Source organism: Pelodiscus sinensis, chromosome 2 (assembly GCF_049634645.1).
Source record: "Pelodiscus sinensis isolate JC-2024 chromosome 2, ASM4963464v1, whole genome shotgun sequence".
Lineage (NCBI taxonomy): Eukaryota > Metazoa > Chordata > Testudines > Trionychidae > Pelodiscus > Pelodiscus sinensis.
The window spans coordinates 252,456,233-252,474,322 of record NC_134712.1 but is presented as its reverse complement, the minus strand read 5'-3'; the positions used below and the strand labels follow the sequence as shown (position 1 = coordinate 252,474,322).

Here is an 18,090-nt window from a genome sequence, read left to right as displayed (position 1 = left end):
TCTTGGAAACAAGAGCTCATGTTAGTGTCCTGTGGTGGATCTTAGGTTTTTGGTTGTTGCTGTTTTTAAAAGCCAGGAGCTCACTATCTTTTCCTACCATGCTAATGCACACAACAGTGCAACATGGCCAGCAAGAGGTGTTGATTGTATCTGTGTACACAACAGAGCTGCATAGCTTTAGCCCAAAGGTTTTTTCTCAAGATGATGAAGGTTTCTGACTTGAAATATCAGATCTTTGCATGATACATATTGTAACCTAGGATGAAACTAAGGATTTCCTCTTCTTTGGGATAAGGCTGAGCTATGATGGGTTTGTTTGTGTAAATAGGTCTGGTGATTAGCCTAAGGGGCTGCACGTTAGGATTTCTAGGTGCTAGGCTCCGCTGCTGACCTACTGTGTGGCCATGGGCAAGTTACTTAACCAGTATGTAACTAAGTTTAATTGAGCTGGAAATGGATCTGTTGATACGTTCCTACATCACAGGCTCAAAGTGAGAATTAATTGGTGTTTGTAAAAAAGCTTTGAAGATTGTCATAAATGTTGCCATTTACCTACAAAGATTTCTCCAGATGCTCAGTGTGGTATTAGGAAAGATGATCCAACTAAGAGGCTAGCCTGGGATTCACATGAACCTGGTTCGGCTCTGCCATGTGAGGCTACATGCATTTCAGATTGAGAGGTGCTCAGACACGATCATAGTGGGGAGCCAGATAAATGCCTTAGATACATTATTAATGTGACTTACAGCATTAGTTGAACCTCTGGGCCCCTCTAGGGGTGTGTCTAGACTACATGCCTCCTTCGACGGAGGCATGTAGATTAGCCAGATCGGAAGAGGGAAATGAAGCCGCGATTAAAATAATCGCGGCTTCATTTAAATTTAAATGGCTGCCCCGATCTGCCGATCAGCTGTTTGTCGGCAGATCGGGGCAGTCTGGACGCGATGCGCCGACAAAGAAGCCTTTCTTCATCGGCACAGGTAAACCTGGTTTCACGAGGCTTACCTGTGCCGATGAAGAAAGGCTTCTTTGTCGGCGCGTCGCGTCCAGACTGCCCCGATCTGCCGACAAACAGCTGATCGGCAGATCGGGGCAGCCATTTAAATTTAAATGAAGCCGCGATTATTTTAATCGCGGCTTCATTTCCCTCTTCCGATCTGGCTAATCTACATGCCTCCGTCGAAGGAGGCATGTAGTCTAGACACACCCTAAGAGATAGGGAATAGTATCCATGTTTCATCCTAATATTTGGTGTGGTCTAATTTAAATGATTCAAGACATGGGGCACTCAAGAAATACAAATGGAGCAAAATCTTCCTAACCTGTCTTCTGCTAATGATGGCCAAAGCTGGGGGAGTTCACTTTTTAAAATGGTTTCCCCCCCATCCCAGAACCTGAAGTTGTGTTCACAAATGAGGCAAAGGTGCAGAGGGAGGTGAAGGCCGTGCTGACGGAGACCGCCACCCTCTCCTGTGAAGTGGCCCAAGCCAAGACTGACGTGAAGTGGTACAAGGACGGGAAACTGGTCACCTCCAGCAAGAAACTCAAGGTGGAGTCTGAGGGCAGGTCCCGGCGTCTGATCGTGGAGCAGGTGGAGAAGAAGGATGCTGGAGAATACACCTGTGAGGCTGCAGGCCAGAAGCTGAGCTTCAGGATTACTGTCACAGGTGGGAGAAACTCTTTTTTTATCCCTCTTTTGTAGAAGATTTAGGAGGCCAGAGTAATTTTATTGATTAGGAATCTTGTTCACCAATTTTGGAGCAAATTATTGGCCAGGTACTTGCTGCTGATGCTTTGGTCTGGAAGTGGGGGGACTTTTAAAAATGATATTTGTTAATGGAAGGCAGAATCTTTAGGGCAGGGAAAGCCACAGCAGCATCCTCTCTGTCTCTCTATACTACAACGCCAACAGCTCTGTTATCTGCCCCTGAGATGGTGCAAAGCTCTGTGACACATCCTAGCCAGCCTGTACCACAAAGCCACACTCCCTCCTTGAGTACAGAGGAGGGATCATAGAATGGAAGAGGCCTCAGGAGGTCATCGAGTCCAGCCCCCGTAATGTCTCCCATCTCGCTGCAGTCCGGTGGCAATATTCGAAAAGATTAAATTACGATTTCAAACAATTTATTAAGCATCTGTTACCTGGTCACCTGTAAGTACTGTGCCATAAGCAAATCCAGTAATTGCATCATCAATTCTGCTTGGGGGGCCAGCTAGAAAGTTCACCAGGACCTTGTTGTAGCTGTAGGCATCTCCCATGTCTACATAAACATGTAGGTGTAAGCAGGGAGAGTAAACAGTCATGCACAGAGGGCGTGTGAGCCACCGGCTATGACATAGAACTGCAGGTTCCAGAGAGCTTGTTTTTAATTCCTGACTCTGACACGGAATTGTTGTGTGGCCTTGGTTCAGTCTCTGCATGTCTGGCTCCCCTGCTACCTTTGTCTATGTGGGTTGTAAACTGTTTGGTGCAGAGACTGTCTTCGACCGCACATTTCTGCTGCACCTAGGCTGGTCATGCCTCTAGGTCAGGAATGGGCAATAAATGGCCCATGGGTCAAAATAAGGTATTTCGAAATTACCTCGAAATAAGCTAGCTTATTTCGAGGTAAAGATGCTGTGTAGACACACCCGAAGGGAATGACATAGTCAAGGCCCTCCTGCTAAAACCTGCATTTGATCTGATCCTTGGAAAAGCTACTAGGGACTCCTCAGCTTGTCTGATTTGCTTTGATGGGACCTAGAACAAGAGCATGAAGTGATGATAAGAAGTGTGTCTCCCTTCCTGGTGCGCTCACACAGATCCACATCTGTCTTGTCACAGCCCTTGTGAAAGAGGAACAAGAAAGTTTGCTGCATAAGAAAATGGACAATGTTTTCCACAGTGGTGGGAGAGCTCCGAATGCATGTGGATTTAATTGTTCGCCTTTGGCCCCTATACAAATTTTGGCAGCCTTGAGGCAGTGGCTTCGTTTAATTTGAAATGGTGTTCTTTTTCAGAGCCAGAAATCGTATTTGCAAACCAGGAGAAGGTGCAGAGGGAGGTGAAGGCCGTGCTGACAGAGAGCGCCACCCTGAGCTGCGAAGTGGCCCAAGCCAAGACTGACGTGAAGTGGTACAAGGACGGGAAACTGATCACCCCTAGCAAGAAATTCAAGGTGGAAACTGAGGGCAAATCCCGGCGTCTGGTCGTGGAGCAGGTGGAGAAGAAGGACTCTGGAGAATACACCTGTGAGGCTGCCGGTCAGAAACTGGCCTTCAAGATGAATGTCACAGGTGGGGGAAAAGACCCCCCCCCCCAAATTCCCAAAGATACTGTCTTGTCTGAAAACAGGCAAAGAACAACAGCAATTAATGGGGGCACTTTATTTTGCACGGTGACTCTCAGAGGGTAGAAATGAGTGTCACTCCCTTGCAAGGTAGGAGCTAGGCTGATTTATGCTAGCTGAAGAGCTGGTCTAATGTCTGACATACGCCAAAGTATCAGGGGGTATTATTATCAAGAGAGCATCACATTATTCAATTGGAACTTTCATAATAATGTAAGCAATACATGAATATACTCCTTGCAGAACTGCATGGTGCTTTTATATACAACGCATAATTGAGTGGAGTTGCCACGTCACGCAGGGAGAAATAGATGGAGCAGCAGAGATAAAGGGAGCTGGTCAGTTGAGATGTGAGAAGAGGCAGGGGGAGAGATGCACTGTGAGGCCGTGTCCAGACTCAGGGGTTTTTTTCGGGAAAAGTAGCCTTTTCCCGAAAAAACTTCCCCTGCGTCCAGACTCAAGCTGCGTTCTTTCGAAATTATTTCGAAAGAACGCGGCTTTTCTTTCGATGGCGGTAAACCTCAATTTACGAGGAAGAACGCCTTCTTTCGAAAGTTCCTCTTTCGAAAGAAGGCGTTCTTCAATGTAAAGAGGCCGTCTTCGAAAGAGAGCATCCAGACTCGCTGGGTGCTCTCTTTCGAAAAAGCGGATTTCTCTTTCGAAAGATCCGCCTGCAGTCTAGACGCGATCTTTCGAAAGAGGCTCTTTCGAAAGATGCTTTCGAAAGAGCCTCTTTCGAAAGAAGCCTGCAGTCTAGACATAGCCTGAGGTGTGTACAGCTGGCCAGAGCTGCGGAAGAGAGGGCTTTTGCACAAACAGTTGTGAAACATGGAGTCAACGGAGCCATAATGATATAGACTGGTGGAAGAGCTGGTCCTAAGTGGTGATAGGTGGAAACCGGCCCAAACTGTCGCTGAGAATTCAAATCAAATCTGTATCAAACTTTGATAACTCATCACACCGTATGTTTCATGTGTTTGGTGCATGTGCTGTTCCCGGGTTTAGATGGAGAGGGCCTAATTATCCCAGCAAGTGTTCTCATAGTTCTGAGACAGAACAGCATCCTTGTTCAGGGAAGCCCATAAGCATACGCGTAACTGTAAGCATGTGCGTAAGTGCTGTCCTAGGCATTTCCAGCTTCAGAGGAAGGCGGAAGTATCATAAAAACCTCTTCTTGCAAGACTCCTAGTCTGGCTTTGAAGATATTAGGAAAAACTCTTTCCCTAGCAAGGAGGGGAAGCCCTGGGATGGGTTCCCTAGGGAGAGGGTGGAACCTCCATCCCTAGAGGGGTTTTAGTCCCAGCTTGACAAAGCCCTGGCTGGGATGATTGAGTTGGGGTTGGTCCTGCTTTGGGCAGGGGGCTGGACTTGATGCCTCCTGAGGTCTCTGCCAGCCCGCGGATTCTATGAGTTAAGGTTCTGGGATCCCTTTTTTGAAGGAGAGAGGTGCTCCTCCAAATTGCTCTGCTGTGATTTTTTTGAGGTGCTTTCATTGTAAGATTTTGCTCCTGATCTGAGATGCTGTGAGCCTGTTGCCAGAGGCTACATGCCCTCTTCTCCAGAAGGGTACCCTCCAGTTTGCACGATTGGGCCTGATTCAGCAGTGTGCGTAACGTGGGTAATGGAAGCATGTGCAGTCAAAGGAACTGCCAGACGCTTCATGCTAAGCATGTGTGTACACTTGTGTGCTTCGCCAGCTCAGGTCCTCAGCGATCAGGGTATTGTCCAAATAAAGGAGAAATTCCTGCTGGGAATGGCCACGGGCAAGATCCCTGAGTCCCATTTGAAAGTGTGTGTTATCCTGGTTTATGATAGAAATACGAACAAAGAAGGAAGAACGTCTGCACTGTATGTCTAATTTTTAGGGGGAAAAAACAAAAAAGAAACCGTTCTCTGGCTGCACCTGGCATGGTCGGCACATGACAGATTTAGAATTTCCAAAGATGGTGCCTGTGAACGTACAAAGACCTATCGCTTGGGCTCATTTTATATTAATCAGTCAGTTTTCTCTGTTCTTTTTCCTGCCTAGAGCCGGAATCTGCATTTGCAAACCAGGAGAAGGTGCGGAGGGAGGTGAAGGCCGTGCTGACAGAGAGCGCCATCCTCAGCTGTGAGGTGGCCCAGGCTAAGACTGACGTGAAGTGGTACAAGGACGGGAAACTGATCACCTCCAGCAAGAAATTCAAGGTGGTGTCTGAGGGAAAGTCCCGGCAGCTGATCGTGGAGCAGGTGGAGAAGAAGGACGCTGGCGAGTACACCTGTGAGGCTGCCAGCCAGAAACTGACTTTCCAGATTGAAGCAATGGGTGAGTGTTCTCCTCCATGCTCGTTCTGGGCAGAGCTGAAGTCAGGGTTCTTATGTGTAAGACATCTGCTTGGCGTGAATATCTTATTTCCTTACCTCCTGGGAATAACTCAGTGACTTCAAATAAGCTAGACCAGGGGTTTTCAACTGACAGGGACTGGGTCTCCTTGCTGCAGGGGGGTCAGGTGAGCACCGGGGGGGCTAAGGCAACTCTCTGTGGCTTTGTCTACACTGCCAGCTTTTGCCGGCAGAGAGTATGCAAACGAAGCGTGACAATATGCTAATCAGCACTTCATTTGCATACTCTCTGCCAGCAAAAGCCGGCAGCGTAGACACAGCCTGTCTGTCCGGGCACTGCAGACTGCGCTGCACCCCAGAAACGGCTGGCAACAGGCCCAGCTCCTAGCGGGAGAGGGCTCCGTGCATGGCCCCTGCCCCAAGCACTAGCACCGCACTCCCATTGGCTGGGAACCTGCTGCTGGCTGCTTCTGGGGTGCAGCCTGGTCTGCGGGGCCAGGAGAGGCGGGAAGCTGCCTTAGCCCCTCCCTCCCTCCACTACCTGGGAGCTGCTTGAGGTAGCACCTGCTGCCCCAGCCCTGCCCCTCTAACGCCAGAGCCCCCTCCTACAGCCCCACCTTGGATCCCACATTCTAGTCACATGATGTTGGGTTGCGGCATCAACAATTTTCGTCAAGTGGGTCATGAGGAAAAGAGTTTGAAAACTGCTGAGCTAGACCACAGATTAATTTGCCCTATTCACTTCCTCAGTGTGGTGTAGCCGATGGCAGAATTTGACTGATAATCTTTGTGTTGTATGGCACACTGCTAGATGGCTCAGTCTGACTTTGAGACACGGCCTCAAATCATTCCACAGAGAGAATGCGCTGAACAGGGGGGCTGGAACAATTTGTGTAATGTGGGTGCTAAGAGCCATTGAGCCAAACTAAACCCCGTATAGCACAGAAACCACCTCAAGCTCGTGGGTGCGGAAGCTCCCAGAGTACCTCTAGTTCCAACGCCTCCGGGGCGGAAAGCAAGACAGACGTGGGAGGGTTTTAAAGAGGAGAATGGAGGCTTGGAAGAACAGTGCTTGTCAAATGGAGTTTCAGGATGTGTTAAAGGGCTGCAATGCATTCTGGGAATTGGAGAGGAAGCCATGAGAGAATGAGAAAAGAGATCAGGGAAGGTAGTAGGGTGTAGCAAGTCCATAGAATTGTGGGATTAGCCCCATGGGGACAGAGAAGTTTTCATACACGGTGAAACAAGAATCGTAGCGGCTCCAGGTGTGTGTGTGTGTGTGTTTCATTGTCTTTGATTCTATAACCAATTGCCTCTTTGAAGGAGCAACCAATCCTTCAAACATTCAGCCACATCCCTGGGTTAGGCTGGCTCGTGTTGGGGTCATTTTATGAGCCGTGAAGCAAAAACGGGGTTGAGAACCGCCGCCCTCGGGAGCTGGAATCCAACCTGCTTGTTCGTTTTGATTGCGTCTCTAGAACCCGAGGCCAAATTCCAAGCGAAAATGGCCCAGAAAGAACCGATCATTGTGCAGGAGCACGAGAACATCACACTGACCACTTCAGTAGTGCCCGCAACCGCCGTAGTCAAGTGGTTCAAGGATGGAGCTGAGCTCACGGGGAGCAAGAAGTATGAGATCCAGGGCGACGGGGCCGCGAGGACGCTGACGGTGAAGCTGGCGGAGGCCAAAGACAGTGCTGTGTACTCCTGCAAGACAACAAGCGACAGGCAGGAGTTCCACGTGCAGGTGAAAGGTGAGAGAGAAATTCCCAGCAACGTCAAATGGCTCTTCCTTGGGGCTGGAGGCCAAGGGGATGAACTTGAAAATCACCCTCCCCTCGTCTTTGTCTCACAGCTGCTACTGTGTGGCCCGTACCGCCTGCTCGTGTGGGGAGGAAGGGGATGATCGCATGCCCCACCCTTCTGGCCAGCACGGGGTAGACATAAATTGTAGCAGGAGACGGGCTTAGCTTAAATTCTCCACGGAGCAAGCAGGGGCAGGAACTTGGCTCTCAGCCACAGTTTGGTCCCTGTTGTGTCCCCAGGGCTGGGCTGCTGGATACGTTCCTTTATTCAGGGCAGACTGTAGAAGATGACAATCTAGTGGTGGGGTAGTGCCGGGCCAGGAACAAATGGATTCTCCCATCTACCTCACGGGGCAGAGTTATGGTAATGATTTGTAGCTGGGGAGCTGAGGGGAGAGGGCTGGCTGCCCACGCCGGGGAGAGGAGGTCAGCGTCTGCTCCCCTTGTTACTTTAACCTCTGATGCTAAAGCACAATGGAGTGGGCAAGTCACTTTGTCTCTCTGTGCTTCACTTACACTAAGATCCACTCATGAGCAACCCCTCAGTCTGGCCACTGTCAATAAGCGATCACGGAAGGGAACCCTGGGATGTGCCAAATGTAATATACCGGGTTGGTCTGGGCACCGCTGAGAGTGTTCGTTCAGGGCAAATTGCTCAAAACCAGGGCTACATACTGCCCAGGCTTGAGGTCCTCCCTATAAGGCACCAACCAGTCACACAGAGCACTTCAGCTGCTAATCGGGCCGGCAAAACCCCTTTTTCGACAGATCTGCGTCTAGACTGCCGTTTTTTTTAAAAAGCTCCGTTTCGGAAAAAAAAGTGGCGGCCATGTTTATGCTAATGAAGCACAGGATATTTAAATCCCTGCTTCATTAGCAATTTCGACGTGCCTACTCTACATCTCTCTGTTGACAGAGAAGTGTCGTCTAGTCGTAGCCTTTATGTTTTACCCACTTTCATGACATGTTTTGAGGTCAGTAAATGAAAAGTTGTGATTATTATCACGGAGTCACAATTTGCAATGCTGTATCTATTGCTTGAATTTCCCACCTTCCTCTGCTCAAAAATCCCGCCTAGTGAAATAAAAAAGAGTAGGAAAAACAATTTTCTGATCTGCTCGGGGCTCTTTGTTTCCTTTCCACGGAATCTCAGAAATCCCAGTGAGGTTTGCAAAGAAACTAGAAGCTGTCGGTGCCGAGATTGGAGGGACCATCTCTCTGAGCTGTGAGCTGAGCCAGGTGAAGGGCGATGTGTGGTGGTACAAGAACGGGGTTGAAGTCAAGCCCAGCAAGCGATTCCAGATTCGTGAGGATGGAGCCAAGCGGGTCCTGACCATAATGGGGCTCCGGGCAGAAGATGAGGGAGAGTATACCTGTGAATCCCGGGATGACAAGAGCAGCGTTCAGGTCACCCCCAAAGGTACCTGGCCAGAGTCATGACATGATATATGACACCCCACTGTCTTCTCCTTCCATTCCATTGTTCATGGGCTGCATTAAAAGCATCCTGCCTGTGTTAAAAGGGCAGAGGACATTGCTTACATGCAGAAATATGTCTTATAGCTGGGGAAATAAGAACTCGCATCTTGCATTTAATGCACTGAGAACGTGATTGCCATTCTGAAAAAGAAATGCAACATATACTGATCCCTAGGAAAGATCTATACATTTAACTACAGGTTGAACTTCTCTAGTCCGGCACCTGATTGGTGCTGAACCAGAGAATTTGCCAAACCACGTAAGGTTAATATTGTCTAGCAGCACTGCCAACACTTCCACTGCTTGCTGAGCTCTTAGAAGACAGTTAGGGGCAGGGGCGGATGAGAGTGCCGCGGGGCTCAGGGCAGCGCTGCGGGGCCCTGGGCAGCAAAATTTCGCGGGGCCCCACCTTTGACACAGTGCATGCGCCGTGGTGCCAAGGCGCATGCGCGGGGCCTCGGGAAGCGCAGGGCCCGGGGCAGCCGCCCCGCTCGCCCTGCCCTAACCGCTGGTTAGGGGTAAGTTAGAGCTAAATCACAGCACAGAACACTGAGAGCCAAGACTGATGTCTGTAAACAAACTTTATGGGAAACTTGGCCACACTCAGGATAAGCGGACATCCAGCTAATTAACATGAAACCGGGCCACAGATGTTGCCAGACGAGAGAGTTCTGGAGTAGAGAGGTTCAGCCTGTAGCAGTAGGAGTATTATATGGGTTTAGTATGGGTTGATTATATTGCCCCCTGCTGGAGGCTGCCACAGAGATATAACTTGCTGCTTATGCAGCATTAATCAAGTTGCAATTTTATCTCCCACAGTGGAGCCCTTTGATTTTGGTGGTGAAGGTCCCGGGCAGTGTTTCCTGTAAGCCATGCGCTTGTGTGGCTGCTCAGGAGAGATTCAAATGTTGCCCAGATGATTAGCAGAGCACCTGCAGCTGGGGGTTTTGTTTCTCCTAGTGGTGCACGTTCACACATGCCTTGGTGCACATACTATTTTATTCTGCACCTGGATGGAAAAAGCTGCACATGGCTGGAAAAGATTAGAAGGAACATCGGTCCCAGGCTCAGTTGCTACTGACAACCTTCACATGAGTAGATGCGAAGCCACAGTTTGTTCCATTCCCATGTCCACTTTAAAGTCCAAATTATTTGTGATCCTTAAAAAGTCTCCTCCTAGGATCTAACCGGAACTCTGGCAGTTTAAAAGGATGTTCAGATTCTTCATGTGGATGTTCCTTTTCAACCAATTTCATAGTTACTGACGGGTGACTCTGCTACCTTCCTGCAAAAACAGGGAAGGTTCTTTTGGCAAGGAATGTTGTTGTGACTTTGAGACAAACTCAGGGTGTTGGCTGTGATAGGTCATGGCCGTGTTGGCCCTGATAGTGAGGCTGGGATTAAGGATCCTAAAGGTAGATCCAGGATTTTCCCTTCCATGCTTGCTCCAATCCTAGAGTGGCACCTCCATGTATAAAAATTGGACAGTAAATAAATAAAGATTGCCTATCTCCTAGAATGGACCTTGAAAGATCATTGAGTCCAGTCCCCTGCCTCCACAGCAGGACCAAGTACCATCCCTGACAAATTTTTGCCCCAAATGGCCTCTGCCTCTACAAGGATTGAACTCACAACCCTGGGTTTAGCAGGCCAATGCTCAAACCACTGAGCTAGCCCTTCCCCCCATAGCAAGATGTAACGTGACTATGTCAACAGCCCTGATCGGCTCCCCACCACCACTCCCAGTACATCCCACCTATGGGCAGCCCCACCGGGTCAGTGCTGCCTTCTCCTTTTCCTCCTGCCCACTGTGACCAGCTCTCTCAGTGGGAGACACTGGAGGGGGAAGCATGGGTGTGACCGGCTCAGTGGAGAAGGTAGGAAGTGGCAGAATGCTAGGGGACAGGGTGGAAGGGGACAGCACGTAGGGCAAAGCTGGGGGTTGAACAGTGAGCACTCTCCAGCCAAGTGGAACGTTGGCACCTCTAGCTCCATCCCTGGATTTGGTACCTGTGCAAGGAGCCGCATATTAACTTCTGAAGAGCCGTATGTGGCTCTGGAGCCACAGACTGGCCACTCCTGCTCTTGACCGATCTGCTCTCTGGTGGTGCTTGCAGGTTGGGTATTGTCATGCCCGTGCTATAATGTCCCCTCCTTCTCTGCCAGCTCCTAGAGTGGTGAAGTTCCTGACCAGCCTTCGCAGCATGGTGTCCGAAGAAGGGAAGGAGGCCACATTCAAATGCACCGTCTCCCCCAACGACGCTGTGGTGACCTGGCACAGGAACGGCGTCCAACTCGAAGCCAGCCAGAAATACGTGATCTCCCAGAAGGCCACCAACCACAGCCTCACCATCACTGACCTGACCCAGGAGGACGCAGCAGAAATCTCGGCCAACGCAGAGGGTGTGGAAAGCAAAGCCACCCTCACGGTCCGCGGTAAGATCCCTTTGACTGGCTCAACTCACACTGTAGGATGTGTTGTTTGTAGGTTTCTTTTATTGACTTTCTGGCTCTGGCAATGGGGATGAAAAACACATGGGGTCCATATCTTAGAATAACGCCCAGGACGCTCCAGGACTGGCAATGCTGCTTCTGCGCACATGGTTTTTCCCCAGCTTTGATTTCCCTGGGAGCCCCTGGTTTAAACTTTATAGCCAGCTTTCTGGAGTCACTTCACTTTTACTCTTGTCTCCTCTCATGTGCCAGAGGCGCCGGTGACTTTCACGAAGAAACTGGAGCCCAGAACGGTTGAGGAGAGGGACACGGTCACCCTAGAGGTGGAGCTGAGCAAGCCTTCCATGGAGGTGAAATGGATGAGGAACAGCATTGTGCTGCAGCCCGGTGGCAAAGTGGAGATCAAGGCGGAGGGGACAAAACACAGCTTGACGATTAAGGACGTCACCTTGGCAGACCGGGGCTTCTATTGCTGCGAGACGCTCGAGGACAAGACCCAGGCCAAGCTGAACGTGGAAAGTAAGCGGGTGTCGAGCGCTGCCGCGAATGGCTTTGGGAGGGCAGGCCTGTCCTCTGGGTGTGCTGCCAGTCGGATGGCTGTGCTGGAGCGGCCGTAGTGGCTGATTGGCAGTTTGTTCTTCCTGCCTCCTTCTGTTGTCTCCAATGGCCACAGTCCCCTGTCTATTGGCTTGACTCCCCTTCACCATTATACCCTTCTCCCCTCCTATTTCCTCACCCCTTTCCACTCTGTCTTTTGCCCCCTGCATTTCCTCCGATACAGCCCTTCCTCTTCCATGTCTCGCCTCCCTTCCTGGCAGTATCTCCCCACAAACAGCTCTTGAAATGCAATTGACATGAAAATAATAAATCCCCTACCCTCAAGGGTGCAAGTATTCAGGTAAACTAACAATCTTCCCTTTCCTCTGTAACTTCTGTAACTCAACCTTCTTCCCCATATGCCATTTGTCTTCGTTGTAATGTCACCTCTTCATTTAGAGTATGATGTTATTCCGAAATAACCAAGAGCGTGTCTATGCAGCCAGCCGTTATTTCGAAATAATGTCGAGCTGGAGGACTTCTTACTCCGACTCCTGTAGCCTTCATTTCATGGAGTAAGGGAAGTCGAAGTTGAACGTTCTTCCCTTTGACTTCCTGCTGTGTAGGCTGCGCCAAAAGCCATATTAGGCTATTTTGGCTTCATCTAGACAATTGATGTAGCTGAAGTTGCGTAGCTTAAGTCGAGTTTTGCCCTGCTGCGCAGACGTGCTGTGACGGCGCATTGGGGTTCCCCGTCTCCTGCACCCCGAAATGGCACAAACAGACTGCACCAGCCGGTGGAATAGAGGAAGTTTATTGCCTCTCCAGGATACAGCATAGTACAGATGTAGTCTGGTCACAGAACTGGGCTAGGATGCCTCAGGCCCCCTTGAGTTGGGGGGAGACTGGGCCCCTAAACTCCAGCTCCTCTCCCTAGGCTGTCTCCTCCATCCTCACAGACAGCCAGCCACCAACTCCCTCCCTTCCAGCCCTGCCCCCCAGCCAGGGCAGCATTCACCTTCCTTTGTTCCTCTCCATGGGGGGTGTCTGGCCAGTGGTTCAACAAGTTTGGCATTACCTTGGCCTAGTGAGGTTTTCCCTGCTGGGTCTTGCTCCAGACAGCAGAGGTCACCACAGCCCAGCAAGTACCCCCACTACGTCACACGTGCCCTTAGGTAGCATGTGCTTCAAAGCAAGGATCTGTCCAGTTTTGTCTGTGAAGTGCCAGTCACAATTTGGGTGCTATATAAATAATATGAAGGCACCCTTTGAATATCTAACAGACGGAGAGAGGGTTAAAGAGGCTGAGCTCTTCAGTGGAGAGCCAGAGCTGCATTTCAACTTCCAAGTTGTGGTCAGTTTGGAGATGGTGTCCTGGCTCATGTCTGTCTCTAGTGTGCATAGAGGAGATCCATGGTATCCAAAGAGTTTAGCTGTCAGAAATCTGCTTAACAGGACCAGAAGCCTGGCTTTGAATTTTGTTAATACAGGCAGTCCCCGGGTTACGTACAAGATAGGGACTGTAGGTTTGTTCTTAAGTTGAATTTGTATGTAAGTCGGAGCTGGTACATATTGTAGGGGAAACTCTAGCCAAACATTTCTCCAGAGCTCAGTTTTATTCTTCCACACCTCACTTCCCTCAGTCCTTTATTCTCAAGCTGAGGTGTCTGCTGAGAAAAGCCGCTCCGCGTCTCCCTGGTCTGCTGGAGGGGCACTAGCTTCGCGTCTCCCTGGTCTGCTGGGGGGAAGCAGCTAGTGTGGGGTTGCCTCACCCTGTTTGTAAGTAGGGATCCGATGTAAGTCGGATCCATGTAACCCGGGGACTGCCTGTAATCACAGCTCAGACGATCTCTGTGGAAAGACTGAAAACTTTGGGGGTGAGTTTTAGAACATAAGAACGGCCATACTGGGTCAGACCAATGGTCTGTCCAGCCCGTATCCTGTCTTTCCGACAGTGGCCAATGCCAGAAGCCCCAGAGGGAGGGAACACAACAGGTAATCCTCATGTGATCCTCCCCTGTCACTCACCTCCAGAAAAACAGAGATTAGGGACACCATTCCTACCCGTCCTGACTAACAGCCATTGATGGACCTAACCTCCATGAATCTGTCTAGCTCTTTTTTGAACTGTGTGAAAGTCCTGATCTCCACCACATCCTCTGGCAAGGAGTTCCAGAGGTTGACTGTGCGCTGAGTGAAGAAAAACTTCCTTCTATTTGTTTTGAACAGACCCAGGCCAGTTTATGGCTTTGTGGTGAAATCCTCTGACGTGTGTGGATTTCAGCGGTTTCAGTATAAAGCTGGGCAAAGTCCAGTCCCGTGGAGCTTTGGGCTTTGTTCAGATCCAGCTGTCAGAGGTTGCCAGTGCAACTAGATCAGAAGCAAAGCAGCTGCTGTGAAACATCTGGTAGGCGCCCGGCCTGAGAGCTAGTGGAGATCCCAGTTTTAAAGTATGAGGCTTGCCAAGCGTATCCGGGATTGGGAGACATCCAGCTATGACTGGCCCTTAGCATGAAGAAGTCTTGTCTGAATCTGTGGCTTAGTTCTCTGAAACCACCTGCCTCTAGCAACAAAAGCACTGACTTCCCGGCCTCTCTGGGCCTCGCTCGTTCTGTACAGGGTAGGGATAGACACTCACTAACCCCCGGGTGCTCCAAGCATGTCACTGGAGAGCCCCGCCCCTGTGCCGCTGGACACAGACCTCTTAGACCTGCTCTTCCTGAAGGCACAAAACACACCAGCCTGTAAGGCTCAGCTCAGGGTGATCATCTCATTTGGATTTTCTGGGTTAGCTGGGATTGTTCACATCCATCACGTGACATTTACTCTGTTTTTGGCTGGGTGAACACAGGGGAGAGAACAGCCAGGCTGGGCCCTCGGGCAATGGGGAAAGACGGGGTGGAGCCTTGGGCAGAAGGGACGGGGCCAGAGGCGGCCAGCCCTCAGAGCTGCTCAGAGCACGACACACCCCCTACAGACCCTTGAGACACGGTCAGACCGCACCACACCCCCTGTAGCCCCTAGAGCCGCTCGGAGCGCACCGCCCCCCCCCCTCCGGCCCCCAGAGCCGCTTGGAGCGCACCGCACCCCCTCTAGCCCCCAGAGCCGCTCGGAGCGCACCGCACCCCCTCCGGCCCCAGAGCCACTCGGAGCGCACCGCCCCCCCCTCCGGCCCCAGAGCCGCTCGGAGCGCACCGCACCTCCTCCGGCCCCCAGAGCCGCTCGGAGCGCACCGCACCCCCTCCGGCCCCCAGAGCCGCTCGGAGCGCACCGCACCCCCTCCGGCCCCCAGAGCCGCTCAGAGCGCACCACACCCCCTCCGGCCCCAGAGCCACTCGGAGCGCACCGCCCCCCCCTCCGGCCCCAGAGCCACTCGGAGCGCACCGCACCCCCTCCGGCCCCCAGAGCCGCTTGGAGCGCACCGCACCCCCTCCGGCCCCCAGAGCCGCTCGGAGCGCACTGCACCCCCTCCGGCCCCCAGAGCCGCTCAGAGCGCACCACACCCCCTCCGGCCCCAGAGCCGCTCAGAGCGCACCGCACCCCCTCCGGCCCCAGAGCCGCTCAGAGCGCACCACACCCCCTCCGGCCCCAGAGCCGCTCAGAGCGCACCACACCCCCTCCGGCCCCCAGAGCCGCTCGGAGCGCACTGCACCCCCTCCGGCCCCCAGAGCCGCTCGGAGCGCACTGCACCCCCTCCGGCCCCCAGAGCCGCTCAGAGCGCACCACACCCCCTCCGGCCCCAGAGCCCCTCGGAGCGCACCGCACCCCCTCCGGCCCCAGAGCCGCTCAGAGCGCACCACACCCCCTCCGGCCCCAGAGCCGCTCAGAGCGCACCACACCCCCTCCAGCCCCCAGAGCCGCTCGGAGCGCACCACACCCCCTCCGGCCCCCAGAGCCGCTCGGAGCGCACTGCACCCCCTCCGGCCCCCAGAGCCGCTCGGAGCGCACTGCACCCCCTCCGGCCCCCAGAGCCGCTCAGAGCGCACCACACCCCCTCCGGCCCCCAGAGCCGCTCGGAGCGCACTGCACCCCCTCCGGCCCCCAGAGCCGCTCGGAGCGCACTGCACCCCCTCCGGCCCCCAGAGCCGCTCAGAGCGCACCACACCCCCTCCGGCCCCAGAGCCGCTCAGAGCGCACCGCACCCCCTCCGGCCCCAGAGCCGCTCAGAGCGCACCACACCCCCTCCGGCCCCAGAGCCGCTCAGAGCGCACCACACCCCCTCCAGCCCCCAGAGCCGCTCGGAGTGCACTGCACCCCCTCCGACCCCTAGAGCTGCTCGGAGCTCACTGCACCCCCTCCAGCCCCCAGAGCCGCTCGGAGCGCACCGCACCCCCTCCGGCCCCTAGACCCACTCAGAGCGCACAGTGCAGCACTCCAGCAGTGATTTAAAGGGCCCTGGGTGCCCCCCTCAGCCCTCAGAGCCGCACTGAGTGTGTGCTCCAGCGGTGATTTAAATGGCCCAGAGCAGCATTGGCTGGGAGCCCCCGGCCCCTTTGAATCGCTGGGCCCTGGAGCAACTGGCCCCTTTTCACACACCCCATTGATGGGCCTGGCTGGAGGGTGTCTGCTGAGAACTTGCTCCATTGGTTGAGTTGGCGTTTCTGCTAATCCCGTCCCCTCCTGCCCATGCCCAGCCATCTCAGCACATTCCCGGTTTGAGGAGCTAAAGTATCTGCTGCACCGGACGAAAGGTCATCGCTGCAGCAGGCCCCTTAGATTCTTTGGAAGCATCTTTCAGCTCAAAGGCGGAGACGCCAGAGAGGCGGAAGGGGATTGCTATAAACTTAGATAGGGAGTCAACGCCTACGGCAGCCCGAGAGGGCAGGGACTTCAGAATCTGGTTCTGACAGGGCAGGCAACTGGTGGTGTCTGTTCTCCTCTCGTTGGGCATGTGCCAAAGATGTCCTTGGGGACAAATCTTGCCTCTGTCTCCCAGGCTCTGGAAGAGATGCCTTGGCAGAGGAACCAATGGCGTTTCACGGGATGGGGAAGGAGTAAGATGTAGACGGTTGTTGTGGGCGGTGCCTCTCCCCTGTGCGACACAGAAACCTTCAGTGTGGAGGAGCTGTGTGGAGACACAGGATCCATTGCCAGAGGGATCTTTCGCTTTCTTCCTGAGGCGGAAGGGGTTGTGGGCGCACAGAACTAGTTAGGCCTTGTTTCTGAAGCAGCACCAAGGAGCCATCCCATCCCTGCTCTGGAGCCTGTGGCGGACGAGTCCCTCCCTCGAGGGATGGGCACGGGCAGGAGAGTTTGAGCCCTGGAGCAGAGAGGGGACACCTAAGAGCAGGCCCCACGTCACAGCCATGGAGCCCAGCACCGATGGGCGCGCCTAATAATGCTTGACGATCCATCTCCAGACCGGAACTGCGTGGTGTGGGTTCATCCCTTCTGAAGAGGCATTCGGAGGCTGGACTATTCTCAAGTCAGCCTTGTGAGGTTTAAGGTCTCAGGAGTGTTTCCTGGTTTTACTGAAGCTAAGCATCCTAATTTTTTTTTTTTTTTTGGTAATTTAATCCATTTTGAAGGGTGATTCCATTTGAAATACTAAATCGACCTTTCATGGAGGAGGCTGTTGGTGCTATGTATTCGGGGTAGGAAAAACTCCCCAAAAGTGAGGCTGGTGCCAGTGGATATTCCAGGCACTATTCTGCATGAGGCTTTTTATAGAAGAACTTTTCACTCCTTCCTTTCCCTGCTGTTTTCACCCCTTTGTTCCTCCTGTTTGGAATGCCAACTAGCAAGGGCTCTTTGTTCCTTGTGCCCCCCCATCTGTCTGCTGTCTCGACCTATTGTCTCTCGTTTTGTACATGGCCTCTAAACCATGGGCCGCGGGTATGCTAGGCGGGGGAAGGCTCTGCCTTCCCAAACCGCCAGCCTGACCCCGCCCATGGCTCTGCCTGCTGGAGGAGTCCTGGGGCGGAGTGTGGCTGCCCTGGAGCACCCGCCCTCTCCATGCTCCAGGGCCAGGGAGGCTGGGGCAGAAGGGACGGGGCTGGGGCCCTACCATCTCCCACTGCCCGTGCACTAGACTCTGCAGGACACGGGCTGTTTCTTTGTTCTGTGATTGTTCAGTGCCTACCCGGGGGGGGGAGGGGGAGAAATCTTGATCCATGTCAGAGGCGTCCAGTCACTACTGCCGTACAAATAAATAACAAACATTC

The 18,090-nt window shown here is 52.8% G+C and overlaps 1 protein-coding gene across 40 annotated transcripts in view; it reads left to right on the top strand.

Moving 5' to 3' along the window:
- The window catches only part of OBSCN (obscurin, cytoskeletal calmodulin and titin-interacting RhoGEF), a 316,457-nt gene that overhangs the window by 66,626 nt on the left and 231,741 nt on the right, over positions 1 to 18,090 (top strand). For all 40 annotated transcript variants that reach the window (XM_075922913.1, XM_075922903.1, XM_075922914.1 and 37 more), the window contains 7 exons: positions 1,392 to 1,667; positions 3,001 to 3,276; positions 5,359 to 5,634; positions 7,130 to 7,405; positions 8,610 to 8,876; positions 11,102 to 11,371; positions 11,642 to 11,908. In XM_075922913.1, the coding sequence (XP_075779028.1) occupies positions 1,392 to 1,667; positions 3,001 to 3,276; positions 5,359 to 5,634; positions 7,130 to 7,405; positions 8,610 to 8,876; positions 11,102 to 11,371; positions 11,642 to 11,908 (1,908 nt within the window). The remainder of the gene's footprint in view (positions 1 to 1,391; positions 1,668 to 3,000; positions 3,277 to 5,358; positions 5,635 to 7,129; positions 7,406 to 8,609; positions 8,877 to 11,101; positions 11,372 to 11,641; positions 11,909 to 18,090) is intronic.